Source organism: Mixophyes fleayi, chromosome 2 (assembly GCF_038048845.1).
Source record: "Mixophyes fleayi isolate aMixFle1 chromosome 2, aMixFle1.hap1, whole genome shotgun sequence".
In the NCBI taxonomy this organism is placed as follows: Eukaryota; Metazoa; Chordata; class Amphibia; order Anura; family Limnodynastidae; genus Mixophyes; species Mixophyes fleayi.
Window position 1 is genome coordinate 227,563,855 of NC_134403.1, and position 18,007 is coordinate 227,581,861.

At 38.4% G+C, this 18,007-nt stretch overlaps 1 protein-coding gene across 1 annotated transcript; it reads left to right on the forward strand.

Annotated features, from left to right (window-relative positions):
* Positions 1-952: 952 nt before the first annotated feature.
* ABHD10 (abhydrolase domain containing 10, depalmitoylase) lies at positions 953-16,694 on the forward strand. The gene is made up of 5 exons (XM_075195557.1): positions 953-1,138; positions 8,873-9,056; positions 9,646-9,757; positions 13,695-13,832; positions 16,056-16,694. The coding sequence occupies exons 1-5, from the start codon at positions 1,039-1,041 to the stop codon at positions 16,395-16,397; spliced, it is 876 nt and encodes a 291-aa protein (XP_075051658.1). The 5' UTR covers positions 953-1,038; the 3' UTR covers positions 16,398-16,694.
* The last annotated feature ends 1,313 nt before the right edge of the window (positions 16,695-18,007 follow it).

The window sequence follows — 18,007 nt, forward strand, 5'->3', positions numbered from 1 at the left end:
TATGGTGAAATACACTAATTAGAAGTGGTGTCCACATACTTTTGGCCCTGTAGTGTAGTGTAGTACAATTTACAAAGTACCTAAATAACATTGGGAGTGAAAATATTTCCTAACCAGTTGCAGCCTAGACCGCTAGAGCTTCTGCATTTGAAGAAGTAAACCTGTGACATCAATGCAGTAATGTAACAAGGACTACTCCACAGTGGAGAGGATCACCATGCTAATGCAGGAGAGACTCAAACTAGACTATTATCAGCATGCTAACTCCTAAGCATCTTAGATCCCTTCACTACCCTCAAAAGATCCCTTTATTGCTGTGCGCACCACTGCTCTGACCGCTGTCCCTAAATTCCATCCAGATCAGGACAGCGCTCTCAATTCGGAATAGTTGGGAGATCTGCAAATGTTTCCTTATCGCACAGTAGGGTAACAAAAGAAAGCCCTGATCAATCTCTCCAACCCCCCCTCTCAAAAAAAAGTTATTCCCGACAAAATAGACAATAAAACTTATTTACGTTTTATTTGCGTTAAAGTGTGTCTTGAAACAGTTCAAAAACTGTTTCCGCTTAAAAATATTAATGTAACAAATTAACCCTGTCGATCCTGATTTTTTTTAGGGTTATCAATTAAATGATTTCATTTTCTGAATAAGCGCTGATACTTTAGTAACTTAAAATGAGTCCAGCTATGAAACGGAAGGCTACCCATCCATAGATTTGGTTAATAACTCCTGCATTAATGGGCTGTGTGTACTATGATTGATGAAAAGCCGGTAACCGGTAACAATAAAATAACATGTATTTCGGTAGAACTCTATAGCACAGAACAACTGGTGAGCACATCATGTGACTCGTCACCTCCGTACAATGTCCACTAGCTGTATCACGTGACTCGTCAACTCCGTACAATGTCCACTAGCTGTGTCACGTGCTGCAGCTGTCACCGAGAGGGCAGGAGCTCAGCTTCCGGATACGTCACTGGAGCAAGTCTGGCGATCAGATAGTGCGATTGGTTTAGGTTTAGACTAGATTAGAGGATATGGCGTCTCGAGCGCTGGGGAGACCTCGCATGTGGACGCTGGCGCTCTGCACACATAATGCTGCCTTCATGCAGCCCAAAGTCACCATGCACCCTGCAGGTGAGAGAGCGACACCACTTCCCCAAGTACAGCTGTCACACGAGTGGGACCGTCTTCCTTGTCTTTTACCAAAAGTGCAGTATCTGTACCATTGCAATATGGTAACATTTCACATACTGTCATAACTGTGTTACTTCTAATTGATCAATAACTGCTCCTTTTAAAAATCAGTAACAGGTTGTGTTAAGCTAACACACTTCATTATGACAGATATGTCAGAATTACATATTATCTTTTATGGTTCTGCAGCGCTACATAGGTGGGTAGAACAGCTGGATTAAGGCTCTGGGGGGTCCTGGGGCACTTAAGAGTGTGTGGGGGGGGGGGGGGGCGCTATGGTGTAATAAGGCTATAATTTTAGACAAATACATAGGCAATACTATATGCACTATTGTTAGGTGCAGGCAGCTCCTTCTTCACAGGCAGGGAAGTGGGATATATCTCCCAACTGTCCTTGCAGCCAGACCAAATCCTGACTAAGTGGGACAGTCACCCAAATTCTGGACTGTCCCACCAGATTCAGGACAGATGGCAGATTGTCCTGCTTTCTCCTCCCTGTTCTTGCCGCTTTCCCTACTTGCAGCAGCTGGTGTCTGAAACTCAGCTGTTGCTTGTGTAGATCCTGGAATGTTTGTGAAAATCTGAAACAGTAGGCCTCCCACCTTGCAACCAGCCCTGAATATAACATTAAATAAAATATTTAATAATAGAACTATTTCTGCCAACCAGCCCAGACATTGAATTAATAGCGTTAACAGTTAATAAATAAACCTATTTCCCTCCCCATAAAACAGCCTGGCAATAAATGAATAGAATTTACATATAATAAACCCATTTCACACAACCATTGCCAACATTTAATAATTCATATTCATATTTAATAAGTAGCCCTTCTTCTCCCCAAACGAAATTAATAGGCCCGAAAGCAGCAGAGCATTAAATTAAAGGTCCCATTAACTCACCGTAAATTAAATACTCCCCACTATTAAATTAAATACTCCACCATCACCTCTCAAATAAATTAATAGCATCCACCATTAAATAATTAGCCTTCAGCCAAACTCCACCATTAAATGAATAGCCCACCCACATTACATTAAGAACTCTTCCCTCACACACTCCTGTTGGCCTGTTTTGCAGACTGCACCCAGACAGCTCGTCTTCCTTCGTTACAAGTGACCCATATAATTATCAAATTACCTTAGTATGTGTATGTATATATTGGTAATCCCTAACAGCCTAGTCCAACTAAGCATTTGCAGGCATGGAGTGTGGCAAGGCAACATGCTAATGTCTGTGGCAACAGTTAGCATGAAGGTGTCTTATGTAATTTTTGTTTTGCTTGTTTAATATTAACATTTATACATGCCCTTGTCAATCATTTCTAATGTATGTCGAGAGGAGCTAATGGAACGAGTTATCGGTAAAAACAGGTGGTAAATTGTGGTTGGTAGTGTTCTGACAGGCAGTGCAATTGTCCATATGGTTACACAAAGTGAGACACTAGTCAACATCCATGGCTCAATTGTAACTTTGTAATTTTACTGTGTGATTTTCTTCAGTCTCTGAAAATGCCCACTTTTTTAAATGATACTTTTCAGAGACAGGGAGAGAGGGTCCACAATAAAAACTGCCATGGGGCAAATAGAAAATCCAGGTCTTAGAAGCACATCCTAACTCTGTTCCCCTCTTCAATCCCCTTCATCGTACTCCTCTGTCCCCCTCAAGTATATTTTCTATCTTCCCTCTTCCTACCCATTCCCCACCTCCTTAGCATCATCATTGCCACCTTAATCCCCTTCTCTGTCTCCACTTTCACCTCATTTCCCTACTCATCAACTTGGTTTCCCTTCCTGGGTTGTCCTTAAGGTTTACATTGAATGTCTTACAGACAGACACAGACCCACCCCTAGCTCTACTACCATCACCACCACCTCCCAATTCTCACTTTTCCCCTCAGCTGCAGATCTAAAGCCCGGGAGACAGAGCGGCTTCTCTTCACAGTGACAGCATTGTGGTAGCAGCTGAGTCATCATTACACCCAGAAGGCTTAAAAAACAAAATTGCATCCAAGCATGGTATTACTATAATACCTGCTTGATGGGACCCTAGGCGCATAGTGCAGACTAAGCACTTAAACGGAGGACCCTGTGTTGCCCCCTCTGTATAGCGATATTTGGGGGCAGCACCAAGAACCATACAGAGCCTTGTCCGGGGGCCCTCCCTTAATCTGGCTCTGGCGCGAGGGACTCTGCAAAATACATAGGCACCTCTCACAGCATTGCCATATGGTTCCCAGACTGGTCGGTGCCTAATTGATATGGTAAGAGAAAAATGTACAGCTGCTGCAAGACACTTTGCAATGCAATGCTATTATTTTTATGAAATATCTGCCAACATTATATTTATCACACAGATTATGAAAAGTACACTTATAAACATCACTTATGCTTAAATAAATCATTAACTTTCAAGCAGTAGTTAACTGTTAATTTATATTTTCTAAGTGGGACCCATTGATATTATGCCACACATAGGTACACCCAATTGATATTATGCCACACATAAGTACACCCAATTGATATTATGCCACACATAAGTACACCCAACTGATATTATGCCACACATAAGTACACCCAACTGATATTATGCCACACATAAGTACACCCAACTGATATTATGCCACACATAAGTACACCCAACTGATATTATGCCACACATATGTGCACCCAACTGATATTATGCCACACATATGTGCACCCAATTGATATTATGCCACACATAAGTGCACCCAATTGATATTATGCCACACATAAGTGCACCCAATTGATATTATGCAACACATAAGTGCACCCAATTGATATTATTATAGCCAGCTGTGTTGCGACTCGCCTCGCATGTCATCAGCTCACAAGTCATCAGTTGAGCAGCAGGACCCGGGAGGAACTGTTGTGCATGCGCAGCTGTTCCTGCGTGCCAGACAACACAGCACTACGTGCCAGGGGTTGCCAACCCCTGATCTCGATGAGGAGGCCTGCGGCCTGCTCAGGGCACCAAGGCTTTTTCCACTTTAATTATTTTTACCTTGCAATATTCACTTCTAAAGGTACTGAAAGATTTAACCTAAGGAGCAAGTAAATCAACAAATGACACAAAACATAGGTTTTTTTTTCACATATGCATTTCACACTTCTTTATATAGGTGTGAAATGCATATAAATATTTTCTACTGGTAGTGACTGGGTATGCTTATGTTTGTAATTCTAGGACAGATGGACACCTGCATGTTTCCTAAGCATGCTGTTTATTAAAATATGGTTTGCTGTTACATATTACGGGAATTTGTCTCTGCTAGTTCTACAACTGGAGTGCTAGAAGTTGTCTACCTCTGATATGAAGCTATGATTCCAAAATTTCAAAACCTTGGATAGCATAAAATAAGTGTTATTTACCTGAATCTGCCCATGTTGGTGAAATAAGTTGTGATGTTGCGTTTTTCCATGACAACTGTATCTGTGATTAATGACCATTAATTAAGATATTCTGAAAAATATTTTGTTGAATACTGTTTTAAAAAATGTTTTTACATCATTGAATCTCAGTTGTTGTACAGAATAGCAATGTTGCATCTGTCTTTAAAAATATGGCAAACCACACAGGGACATAACTAGACATGTGTAGGCCCAGGAGCAACATTTTGTAAGGGCCTCCATATACCACTCAAGTGTTTGACAGGTGCCCCTTCCCCAGTTACAGGCTCTTTATTAGCCTGCTACTATGAAAGTTACACTAATGGTAAAGTAAGCTATCTTTATTCTAGTAAAAGTATACTCCAGGTTTGTGTGATGATGTTCGTTGCTGTATTGCATATGGAAATATAAAAGAAAACCGGGCATATTATTATTTTTCTTATTAACATTTATATATCGCTAGCATACTCTGGCAGGGCTTTACAAATATAAACAAATATGGTAATAAAACAAATCTGGTTACTAACAACAGACAAAGGTAGGAGTGCCTTGACCACAAGCTTACAACCTATAAGAAAATAAAAGTTTGCTATATTATGGGGCGTATTCAATTGTTGGCAAGTTCTGTATTTCGAACGAGTTACGTGTGGTTGTTTTTTTGGGGTTTTTTTCCCAGCATTTTCGAGCTCGGAAACTTTTCGCGCAATTCAATTGTTTTTTTCTTCTTCCCGAAACGGTGTTCTCGCGCTCCAGGCGTTTGTCAATGCAAAATTATAGGGTGGATGAGAACCCGGTGCGTTAAAAGCAATTCAATTGTTTTTTAACGCAGCGGGTGAAACCGGAAAATCGTCAGTTTCATCTCGCACAACTCCTTGGTATGCTCCAAAAAATTAAAAGTTATTTAAAGGTCATAAAAAAGGTTTTAAACAGGAAAAAATTGTTACATAGTTTCATTAACATAACATTGCAATTAGAAAGGATTAAAATTTCTTTAAAAATCCATTAAAAAAAAATATTATAAAGTTTACCAATTTCCCTTTTGAAAACTAACATCAGTGGTTTTTTTTTTGTTTGTTTTTTTTTTTTTTTTTTTGTGGCTGCCTGACCATAGGCAGCTATCAAAATTGTCAAAAAAGATTTAAATTTTTTTGTTTTATAAAAAAAAAAAAGCGTGTGGTCCCCCTTCTATTTAGTCTTAACCCTAATATTGGCAGCCTACTGCTGTTTCCGTGAAAATGGGGGAAAAATTTTGCGTGGGGCCCCCCCTATTTTCACTGAACCATCACTAGGCAAACCAGCCGGGGTTGGCGGCACTATAGCAGTGGGACACGCAGCAGGGGTCCCCCTGCCATAATGACTAACCAACCCCAGACTGTTCAGCGCTGGGATGGATTCCCCATGGAGTGGGGTCTGCTGAAAAAAAACAGCGGGCCCCCCCGTAGGGACATCCAGCCCAGTGCTGATAGCACTAGGGTTCTTCCTACCCTCGTGGGCTGTGGGTAGTAGGGTAATAAACGGCGATTTATTTTGAAAAAAACAAATGGACACCATTTTGTTTTGTGGAACTACAGGTTCCAGCCAGCCATGTTGGCCTTAATACTCTGGGCATGCTGTTACTTGTATAACTACAAGCACCAGCGTGCCCACGGCAGCCAGGGCATGTTGGCACTTGAATAACCACAAGTGTCAACATGCCCTGACACCCATGGTTGGCTGGGACCTGTAGTTCCACAAATCAAAATGTTTAATAAAATCACAATACCCTCATTCCAACCACAAATCTTTATTAAAAATAATTAATCCACAAAAAAACAGTAAACACCCTTATGAAAACCATAGATTTTTATTAAAAATAAAAAAATCCCAAAATACTCACCATTGAAGAAATCCTCTGTTGTCTGAAGCTTTAGCTCCCCAAACGGATGTAAACAAAGGCCCACTAAAATATTTATACCTTCTAAAATATCTGGTTTGCCCACTGTCCCCAAATATTCGTACCTTCCAAAATGTCCAGATTGCCCACTGTCCCAGAAATATTTGTACTTCCAAAATGTTCCTCCCTGACAAATCTTCAATTCTTCTGGCAAGGGGGGGGGCATTCTTTCTTGCAGACCATATTTGTAAGATCCACGATTACTTTGCTTGAAGATAAAACAAAAACAAGATCAGCCGCATTCCTTTTACTAAAACTCGCTAAGAACAATAGTTAGAGCGTGAGGTGGTGTTTGCAAGATTTGGAATGGAATTGCGCGAGTTTTTTAAAAACGGCTGCTCGAACCTGTAAAAACGAGCACGGGGTTTTGGTTTTTTCCCGCGGCGGGGACATTTCAACCTCGCCAACAATTGATTATGCCCCAAAGACTTTAAATGCCACAGATAGCATATTGGTCCAGCCAGATTACAATGGGAAAAGTGCTCCAGTCACACATCATTGCTTAATTTGGGACATATAAGAATAATCTAAATATTCCTAAACTGACAGTTTTTGTCAGAAGCACACACTGGAAATATGGTTTTGACCCTGTGATAATAAACTCATAGAACATTGATCAAAGATTCCATTACTTAAAAAAAATTAAATAAAGTAAAAAGCCAAGTAAAAAATAAAACCAATGCTTAAAGAAGCAATACCACAAAGAACTTTTGTTTTCTTTAAATTGCAAGTTAAGTACCTTTTTTAAGAATTCATATTATAGTCATATTTCTTAGCTATCCTCCTACAAATTATTTATAGGCATAAGTAGATAACTAGGCTCTTAATGCATGCACATACATATGTGTGCAGTCTTCTGGAAATGTATAAGATTTAGCGTTTACAATCAATGTATGGCAATTTGCTGTTTCTGTGGGGACTCCTTTTAATAAGTACTCTGGTGGGCAAACAAATATGTCTGACACTGTCAGTTTACTAAATAGACGCTGGCTCACAGCTCCCAGTATGTTGTGTGATGACAGCCAGGGGAAAAGGAGGATGTCACTGTGCAGAAAGTGCTCAGAGGGGTGTTCAGAAGCCTCTTTGCCCACTACATCAAGTGCCATGTCAATGTGGTTGCCATAGTAATCCAGAATCATAAATCATTAATAGCAACCTGAAGAAAAGAAACAAGGGAAAAATGTTAAATACCAACATACTTCTTACATCCTGTCACAGTGATTTATGTTAGGAAAAAAACCAAAACACATTTGATTTTCTTTTCATGATATTGCTGCTTTAAATTATGATTTTCTTCTTGCATAATAAGAATTTGGTGATATTTATGGAAGATGTTAACCTCTTACTTGCTTCATGGAGATTCTGTAGTTACTAATTCTGTAGTTACTAATTTCATGATAATACTATATATTTCATAATTTTATAGTTAATTTTAAATAGGGAATGAAAAAAAGAATGCTTTCAAATATATTCCATCTATCCAATAAATATTGGAAACCCTTTTTTTTTTTTTTTTTTTTATTGCAGATAGTGAATTGTACTTGACTTATTGTAGGCTGACTATCCAATGTAGTTGCATTAAACGCCAGTGACACCGTATGATAGATGTGATCGCGTTTGCATGATGTGGTGACAGCACTTACCATATTGACCACAATGAATTCACCATCACAAGTGAATAGAGCTTGCAATTGTCCCTAAATCGACACAGCAACGTAAACACTCCCACATACAGGCATAAATACTAGTGGATAGAGTCTTTTTACGGATAAGGGGTCATATGTTTGTTTATATGAACCAGACTGCAGAATTAAATAATTTTTTTTAATGTGGGTTTATCATATTTCAGTGTGCTGTAATCATTTTCAATATGCAAATAAACTCGGCTCAGCAACTGGCTGCGTAATGTGGGCACTTATATATGTAAAACAATAAATTGGACTTTCTTAAGCAAAGATGGAGAGTGCAACAAATTCAAATGTTTTGAAGCCCTTTCATTTTTGCCACTAGAAAAGTAAATTGAAATTCTACACAGGAATTTGTTGATTTCCAACAAGCTTTATTAGGTGAAGCATACAAAATTGTAAAAGCTAGTAATGTAGTAATCATTTTTAAATTAAGTTAATTATGTATAATATTAAAATATGGGGCTGTGGGTTCTTTTTTTTCATAGACGGGTGATACTGAATATAGATTGTAGCTGCAGTATAGTTTGCATTTGATCTCTTTTGTATGTATAAGCTCTAGGGTGTTTTTCATAATCTGCTATGTCTTGATTTTGCATCATTTTTGAATATTTGTATATAACTGTTTTTTGTTTTTCATGTAAAGCCTGCAGGTTGAAATCATCCATACAGTATCTAACACGCCAGGATCTCCCTAAATTGGCGTACCAAAAACTAAAAGGCAAAAGCCCTGGAGTAATTTTCTTACCTGGTTATGCATCAGATATGAATGGTCAGAAAGCACTAGCCCTTGAAGACTTCTGCAAATCTCTTGGACACTCATTTATCCGGTAAATAACAACTGTGCAAGAATTTCCAGAAACTTTTGATTAGAGGTTTGAAAAGTCACAGGAGTTCATTCTAAACTGTATCTAACAGGAACCGACAAACCAAACTTGTATAGATTTGTTAATGGTACGTAGCAGGGGAGGCTTTATTAAAGTGTCTTCCTGTACTTTTGTATTTGTCCTGAATTGGATGCTGCAATGTGCCCATGAACCATAATGATTGCTGCAGCTCTCTGCTATCCTAGGCTGTTATGGGCTGATAAGGTACTTTTAGCATTCACTAATGTAAAAGTTTCAGGAGCTTATCTGTACTGAAGATACTTGAGATTTCCAACCAAAGCAGGTTCCCTGTCCGTAATCCCATTGAATACAATGCATTTAGCTGCTTTTTGCCAAAATTTGCTGAATTGAGAACAATAGATTGCACTTTGTGACAAACATCTCAAACTGTGTCAGGGTATGGTAACAATACATTTTTGTTAATGCTGTTTATACCGTTTGTATAAGGAACATGCATTGTCCTCTTAACTTTTTGTTAATAAATTAATTTCTGTTAAAATGAGAAACAAACTTTGTAATATTCCCTTTTTAGGTTTGATTACACTGGATGTGGAAACTCTGAGGGAGATATGAAAGAATGTACAATTGGGAAATGGAAGAAGGATGTACTTTCTATTCTGGATACCGTGTCTGAAGGACCTCAGGTTATCTTTCTCTCTTTCATTTTTTTTGTTTGTTTCATTGTCTTGTTTCAATTTCCTTTTATAATGTAAGATAACAAGAGTTGCGCACAGAAGTGGCGACTTCCCATTATGGCGCACACAAGTTCTTGTTTTGTTTTTTTACTCTTTTTTTTTTTTCTTTCACCCCTTCATGGCAGCAGTCACTAATGATTCTCTACTTGATGAAGCTAGAAAGGAAGGAAGATTACACTGGAAGTATTTAAGGCCACCTCTTTCTTCCTCTTGTGTCTTCCTCCGTTGTCTAGCTGAGACAGTAATCCCTGGCTATAGTTTTACATAGGATTTACCTGGAGGAGACCCTAGTCGAGAGGATTAAGGCTTGTTGCATACCTACTATAGTCCTCCAGTAGACTTTATGTGGAGGCCTGGCATCCAAGAATGATGTTTTTCTTCAGTATAGTTGAGGAATTATTATTGTTATATTTTTTTTATGGTTCTGAACAATATACACAGTTGTTAGTGTGTGCGAAAAAAAAGTGGGAGATACATTTCTCATTAAGGGGAAACTTTTATTTACGACAAAAAAATTCCTTGTCTCAGCTGAGTATTCCTTTAAGGGCTAAGGGACTTTGTCTCCTACAGGGGTCCTCCTTTAATATTGTGATTATTGTCTCTGTCATTAAGCTTGTTAGGAAAACTCTCAATACTGTGTAGCTTCTTACTCCAGCTTTGCAGGAAAATCTTTATTACTTTGTCAGGTGCAGCTATGTTTCAGATGGTGGTGGCAAGGAGGAATTTTTGTCACACAGGGCTGCAGTTTCCCAATCTTGAAATAACCCCTTTTCCCTACTGGTAAGGGGGGCTGAGTTCATTTTGATCAAAACTTTAGATGTAATAATTCATGGCTGCAGAGGGTTACTCACAACAGAATAAAAGGCAGGACTTGTACCTTGTTTTAATGAAGCTAAGTATAAGCTATGACAGACAGAGCCAAATACATGTTACTGCATAATATTTTAGTGCCTATAGGGGAAAAGTACTTAGGGCACAGTCAAAATTTTCCTCAGAAGGACATGATGGGAGTCCAAAGAGTTTCAGCTGGTAGGAGGTAGGTCGATTCTGTTGAAATCAGTCTGAACCCAAACAGCAAATGGCCTATGAATCCAACACATTACCAATAAAGGCTCTTCTCTGGAGGTTGACAATTGACAGCAAGCATAAGTCTTTAGCATGTCAGACCCAAGTAGAGGAGGAAAAGATTGTAGCTCTATTACAGAGCTTTGAAAGTGTCTTAAGAAGCAAAGTAATCTCATCAGAAAGAGGGGCAGGAATTATACTTGCTTGTTCCTGGTAGAAACAAGTATAGGAAGTTTCAGGAGGGTCCTGGATATCTGACATATTAACAACTTTATGAAGGCGAAAAAAAAAGTTTCCCCGAGGACCTTCTTGGTGGTTCTAGAGCCAGGTGAATATATGACTTCCGTAGACTTAAGATATGCTTATCTCCATATTTACATTCTAATATTACATTATAGATGTGTCCTGAATCTACATTCTCAATTCACCAGCTTTTGGGATTTCCAGAGCTCCATGCTTGTTTACCAGAGTCAGAGTTCATGCAGTGGTGTATCCTCTGGTCGGGATAAAAAAAGATAAATGGGCCGGGGCTCTAAATTCCCCTCCCGAGAAAAATAATCGTAGGTCTGCGCCTGATTGTATGTACAGTGGTACTCTAAATAGGGGTCATTCCGTCTGATTTAGCAGGAAGACCTGCACCTCAATAGGTTATGTTACATTTTGGGGAAAAAGTCTTTCTAGTGTACAGAGAAAAGTAAAATACATAGATTAGCACATAATTGTTTAATTTTAGATTGTTATTTACAAGGTGACTTCAAGATGCTTGGCCCTCAATTTCCTTAAAGTTCATGTTTTTACACCAAGCTCCTTCATACAAGTAAATCTGGTAATGAGATAAGTTTATAGCTAGATTCCTACAGGCAGTAGGAACGTGTGTCCTCTGGTAGTCGCTTGGGATTTCAGTCTTGTCCTCGGTGCCCTGACAGGATCTGTTGAGCCCCTATTGGAGGCTGTTTTATTGTTTCTGGTGATGATAATTTCAGCTTGTAGGATTGGAAAGCTTCGGGTTCTAGGGTGCCTTATTTAAACATTTTTAACGTTGTTTCATGAACTAATCTTCAGTTTTAACAAAAGTGATTTCTAAAATTTTTTTCCCAACAACTCTAAAGGGCGGACTTTGCACTCCTTGGATTTAGTGACCGCACTTTCAGTTTATCTGTATGCAATCAGTGGTAGAATTGGACTGGTATACGGTGGTATGCCATACCGCCACTTCTCCTACTACCTCCATTGTGAAACTGTCAATTTACATTCACATATATTCTCCATACCGCCACTTCTAAACTTCCACTTTGACTACTGGATACAATTGAGTCATTGAGACAAACAGGAGGAATTTGTAAATTACAACCTTAGATAAGGCACATTAGCCGCATGTTTGAGAGACTGCATTATTGAAACATACAAAGCCAAAAATGAAACAGTGACCAGGTATTCTGAATGCCTATACTACAAAAGCCATAACTTCTTCATGGCCTGAAAAAGGCTCAGGCTAAGTCAGAAAATGTATGTAAAGCGGCACAATTTTCCTTGCATACTTGGTAAACATTATAGGCTAGACATAGCAGCTTTGGCAGAGGCAAACTTTAGCAATCAAGTACTGCAAGCTGTAGTTCCCCCAACCCAGAAGTGAATTTAACTATTTGGGCCCAGGCCCACTGCTGCCATGCAGGAGTGAAGGGACAATGGAACATTGCTTACCTGTTAATTTTTATTTAAGGTTGGTTGGTCACAGCCTTGTAAATGTCTGGAATACACATGGCAGAATCAAGAAAATTTTATGGACTGTTGTTTTTTTTAATCATTATTTGACCCTATATTACAAGTCACTTGAATACCTGTTGAATTGAGTCCCTTTGACCTCCTTTTCAAGAACATGCCCAAATAATTGTATTCATTAAGTATGCATAATTGTTCCAATGATCCTCTTTTCTTGACAAAATGAGACCTTATAGGATCTCATTATGAGAGGGGGAAGAGTGTGTACAGTCAATCATTATACACCTAAGTGTTGTGATCTGGTTCCTTTACCATAAAATGTTTGGCTTATAAAACCACTGAGTTATGGAAAAAAGCACCCCAACAATTGGACAGTACTACGATGTGAGTGCAAGCTTTGGGGTATATATTTTTTTCCTGAATTATATATCTTTTATGAGTATTAAATACATTAGTCATTGAAAATTGTGATTTCAATTATAACTTCGCAAACCTTACATGGAGTGTTTTAGACTTTTTACAGTTTAAGCACCACACTCTGGTACATGTTTGAGGCCTTTGAAGTATTTAAATGATGTGTAAATAACACGTGTTGCCTATGCCTGAATAAGTCAAGATCTTATTCTAAAACCTTAATGGAAATAACTGTTCCATTCAATAAGTCTTTTACTCTGCCATTTGAAATGTGTTGGTAGCCTGGCAATATCAAATAGAGTAGGGGCAAATGAACAGTGGGGTAGTAAATCTTAAGCAATGGGGCTGTTAAACTTGGCATACATATTGTTCAGTTTTGGTCAATGGATGTCCCATATATGAGTGGAATACTATATGTGATCTTGCAAATGGGACATGAGTAATTTTAACTGCTTGTGTTTTGCCTATCCTTGAAATGTTTGTGTAATGCCATTTTTTTTTTAGCAAATAAAATTTTGTATATAGAGGGTCAGAGTTTGTTGGCATTTCGTACTGTTCTGAGATGAGGCACCATTGTCATGAAACAGCCCTTTGTACTTTATTTTAAAACTGTGCAATTTGTAGACACAATTTTGCAAGCATTGTATTTACCATAACCCTTTGTCCCCTTATTTTTGTTTCTTTGAAGATATTAGTTGGATCAAGCATGGGAGGATGGCTTATGCTACTTGCTGCACTAGCACGACCAGAGAAGATAGCCGCTCTAGTTGGTGTTGCCCCAGCTGCAGACCACTTTGTGACAGTGTTTAATCACCTTCCGTTAGAGGTAAATGTATGCACTTCCATAGAGCATGGACATGCTTACATAGGTCTAGAATGTTGGCTGTTTGATAAAAGTGGAAATACCCTTTATTGCGTAATTCGTATAGGAGAACAAATGTTTTTCTTATCAGTACAGTATTTTGTTCTTTGCTTTTATTCTTCATTCACTGTTATTGACTTTCATATCTATTTGATTTTTGTCTAGAGCTGTAAATTACTTTAATTTAGAATTTTTAAACTTCCTTTAAATTATATTTAGTTCTTTAAAACTGTGCTTGGACCAGTAGACAGTGTTCATCTTATCATTACTTTTTGTAAAGTGTTAATAGCGTGTTAGTATTCTTTTTCTTCTCCACTCCCCAAAATATCCACATGCAGTAGCAGAGAAAATGGTGCCGACACTATTTTTATCTTGACAAGCAGCATGAGAAAATCACCTATATATTTCTCTTTAGATGTACAGTCATGGCCAAAAGTTTTGAAAATGACACAAGTATTGATTTTCACAAAGTTTGCTGCTTCAGTCTTTTTAACCTTTTTGTCAAATGTTGCTATGGTATACTGAACTGTCAAAGGCTTTTATTGACAATCACATTAAGTTTATGCAGAGTCAATATTTGCAGTGTTGACCCTTCTTTTTAAAGACCTCTGCAATTTGCCCTGGCATGCTGTCAATCTTCTGGGCCACATACTGACTGATGGCAGCACATTCTTGCCTAATCAGTGCTTGGAGTTTGTCAGAATTTGTGGGATTTTGTTTGTGCACCCGCCTCTTGAGGATTGACCACAAGTTCTCAATGGGATTAAGGTCTGGGAAGTTTCCTGGCCATGGACCCAAAATTTTGATTTAGTTATCGCTTTTGCCTTAAGGCAAGATGCTCCATCATGCTGGAAAAGGCATTGTTTGTCACCAAACTATTCTTGGATGGTTGGGAGAAGTTGCTCTTGGAGGATGTTTTGGTACCATTCTTTATTCATGACTGTGTTCTTAGGCAAAATTGTGAGTGAAGCCAAAGGGTTGCTTCTCCCTTGGCTGAGAAGCAACCCCACACATGAATGGTCTCTTAACTGTTGGCCTGACACAGGACTAATGGTAGCGCTCAACTTTCCTTCTCCAAGCACTTTTCCAGATGCCACAAAAAATCTGAAAGAAGATTCATCAGAGAAAATGTCTTTACCCCAGTGCTCAGCAGTCCAATCCCTGTACCTTTTGCAGAATATCCGTATGTCCCTGATGTTTTCCTGGAGAGAAGTGGCTTCTTTGCTGGCCTTCTTGACACCAGGCCATTCTCCAAAAGTGTTCGCCTCACTGTGCGTGCAGATGCACACACGCCTGCCTGCTGCCATTTCTGAATAAGCTCTGCACTGGTGGTGCCCCGATCCCGCGGCTGAATCAACCCCTAGGAGACAGTCCTGGCGCTTGCTGGATGTTGTTAGGCGCCCCGAAGCCTTCTTCACAACTATTGAACCTCTCTCCTTGAAGTTCTTGATGATCCGATAAATGGTTGATTTAGGTGCAATCTTACTAGCAGCAATATCCTTGCCTTTGAAGCCATTTTTGCGCAAAGCAGTATTGACTGCGTGTGTTTCCTTGCAGGTAACCATGGTTAACAGAGGAAGAACAATGTTTTCAAGCACCACCCTCCTTTTAAAGCTTCCAGTCTGTTATTCTAACTCAGTCAGCATGACAGAGTGATCTCCAGCCCTGTCCTCGTCAACACTCTCACCTGTGTTAACGAGAAAATTACTGATCTGACGTCAGCTTGTCCTTTTGTGGCAGGACTGAAATGCAGTGGAAATGTTGTTTTTGGGATAAAGTGTATTGTCATGGAAAAGAGGGACTTCAAAATTAATTGCAATTCATCTGATCATTCTTCATGACATTCTGGAGTATATGCAAACTGCCATAAAAAAAAAATGAGGCAGCAGACTTTGTGAAAAATAATATTTGTGTTATTCTCAAAACTTTTGAACATGACGGTACATTCAATGACTATGCATTCTTATGAGCATTTTTATAGCAGGAACTTAAAGGGAGTAACAGGGACCTCTGATCAGTGGGAGGACCCAGCATTCCCTGTCACAATCACACCCAGGTCCAGTGCAGTTCCACCACTGATCTTAGGTGCTTTGAATAAGCTAAAAAATAACGTTAATTTGAGCAAAGTGTTAAACTTTGTAATAACAGAGAGGACTGATATATTTACTTTTACTTTTCTTTTTACAGGAAAAGAAAGCAGTTGAGGAAAACGGTGAATTAAAACTTCCCTCAAAATACAGTGACGATGGCTTTTATAATATCCCTTATTCTTTTATTAAAGAAGCAGAAAACCACTGCTTATTAAATAGCCCTATACCCATAACCTCCCCTGTTCGACTGATTCATGGCATGAAAGATGAGGACGTCCCATGGCATGTGTCAATGCAGATTGCTGACTGTGTGCTTAGTACGGATGTAGATGTCATTCTCCGCAAACATGGTCAGCATCGGATGAGTGAAAAAGATGACATGAAACTTCTTGTATACACAATTGATGATTTAATTGATAAACTTACAACTTTGGCTTAAAGTAAATTAAAAATATGTTGTATAGTAACCAAAAGCTTCACCTAAGTGTTATCCTGTTGTACTTCCCATAGATATTTTGCACAATTCAGCTACAAATGGTTATGTTTATATAGAAAAACGTTTTATTTTTTTGGCTTGGTATTTACTGCATTTTTCTACTGCCCAAATGTTCCCTTTTTCTACTTCCCTTATAGTAAATGTGAATATTTGTTTTTGACTTGTACATAATTTGTTATGATCACTTTAACACTGTGCCATGTGTTTCTAACAAAAATAAAATAATATATATCTACTTCATTAAGTAGCATTTATTTACAATAGTCTATTATATTACTAAAGGCACACATTTTGGTCTCGGAAATTTGTTTACAGCACACTGCTATTTATAAATATAATTGATTGTCCTTTGAACAGTTTTCTTATGTATCTGTGCATTCTTACTGCTTATACTCATTTTCTGCTGAGTTACTATGTCCCGTTATACAAAATAGAATATTTTCAACATGTTTAGTTAGGGCTGACAAACTGGATACCATACACTAAAGCTGCCAGGCTTCAGATGTCATCGTTCTGTTTGATCAGAAAAAATATTATTTAGGAAAAAAGTTGAAGGTTATACAAAAAACAATCACAAGCCATGTACAATGCATTTATGTATATGGTTTTGAAACAAAACAATATAAATTTTAAAGACTATGTCATGTTTTTTGTTTTTTCTTCCCCACAGGTTTTTGTCATTTTATGGGCACGTAGTGGTTCACTACACTTATTGCATATCCTATTATATGCATGTCACGTATTGTGAAGTATTTCTTTAGTTTTGAGCGTCATTTGGTACAAATATACTACACTATTTCAATTTTTTTCATTTATTTTTTTTTCAAAATGATACACCATCACAACTGAAAGAGAGCATCATATTTCAGACAATGTAACAGAATATAAATAAGATTTGTAAAACAATCACTTTTAAGCTTTAATTTTTATTAAGCTTTTGATGGACTCCTATTGTGTTGGTTTTTAAGATTGTTATTTAATGACGCACCATTGCCTAGGCCAGTGGTTCGCAAACTGTGCACCTAGGCTCCCTGAGGTGCCTTGGAGATCTCACAGGGGTGCCTCGGCTAGAGCCAGTGGTAGGCAAGGCAGGGGACTACTTGGTAATTATTTTGGCTTAGGGATGCCGTGAAAAAATTTTGGACACCCTAAAGGTGCCTTGAACTGAAAAAGTTTGGAATCCACTGGCCTAGGCTTTTTAGTTATCTATTTGTATTTCAGGGGCGTTGGTGGTATCTTAAGTTGAGGCAGGACAGCATCAGTAAAGAGCGCTTCATGCAAATCACCTGTCTCATACTCTAATATTCTATATTCAATAGCTTATTATAGTGACACCTAGCACTATAATGTGCACATTACAGTGTATATAGGAGACATGCAAATAAATAGGGATCAATATCCCAGTTAATCAGTTTCCTTGCGGACTGGGAACAGGGAGCTGAGCAACATGACCAGTATCTGAATTGCCAGAAAGCTAAATAAAGGTAGTTGAGAATAACGTAACACATGTATATTAAAGCAAAGCATTTTATACACTTCAGAAATTGGATCAA

Bases quoted from the DNA above. Each gene is read 5' to 3' on its own strand.
- ABHD10 (XM_075195557.1), top strand. From the start codon at position 1,039: ATGGCGTCTCGAGCGCTGGGGAGACCTCGCATGTGGACGCTGGCGCTC. The intron at 9,758-13,694 runs GTTATCTTTCTC...GTTTCTTTGAAG, and splicing joins CCGTGTCTGAAGGACCTCAG to ATATTAGTTGGATCAAGCAT. The intron at 13,833-16,055 runs GTAAATGTATGC...TTCTTTTTACAG, and splicing joins TTAATCACCTTCCGTTAGAG to GAAAAGAAAGCAGTTGAGGA.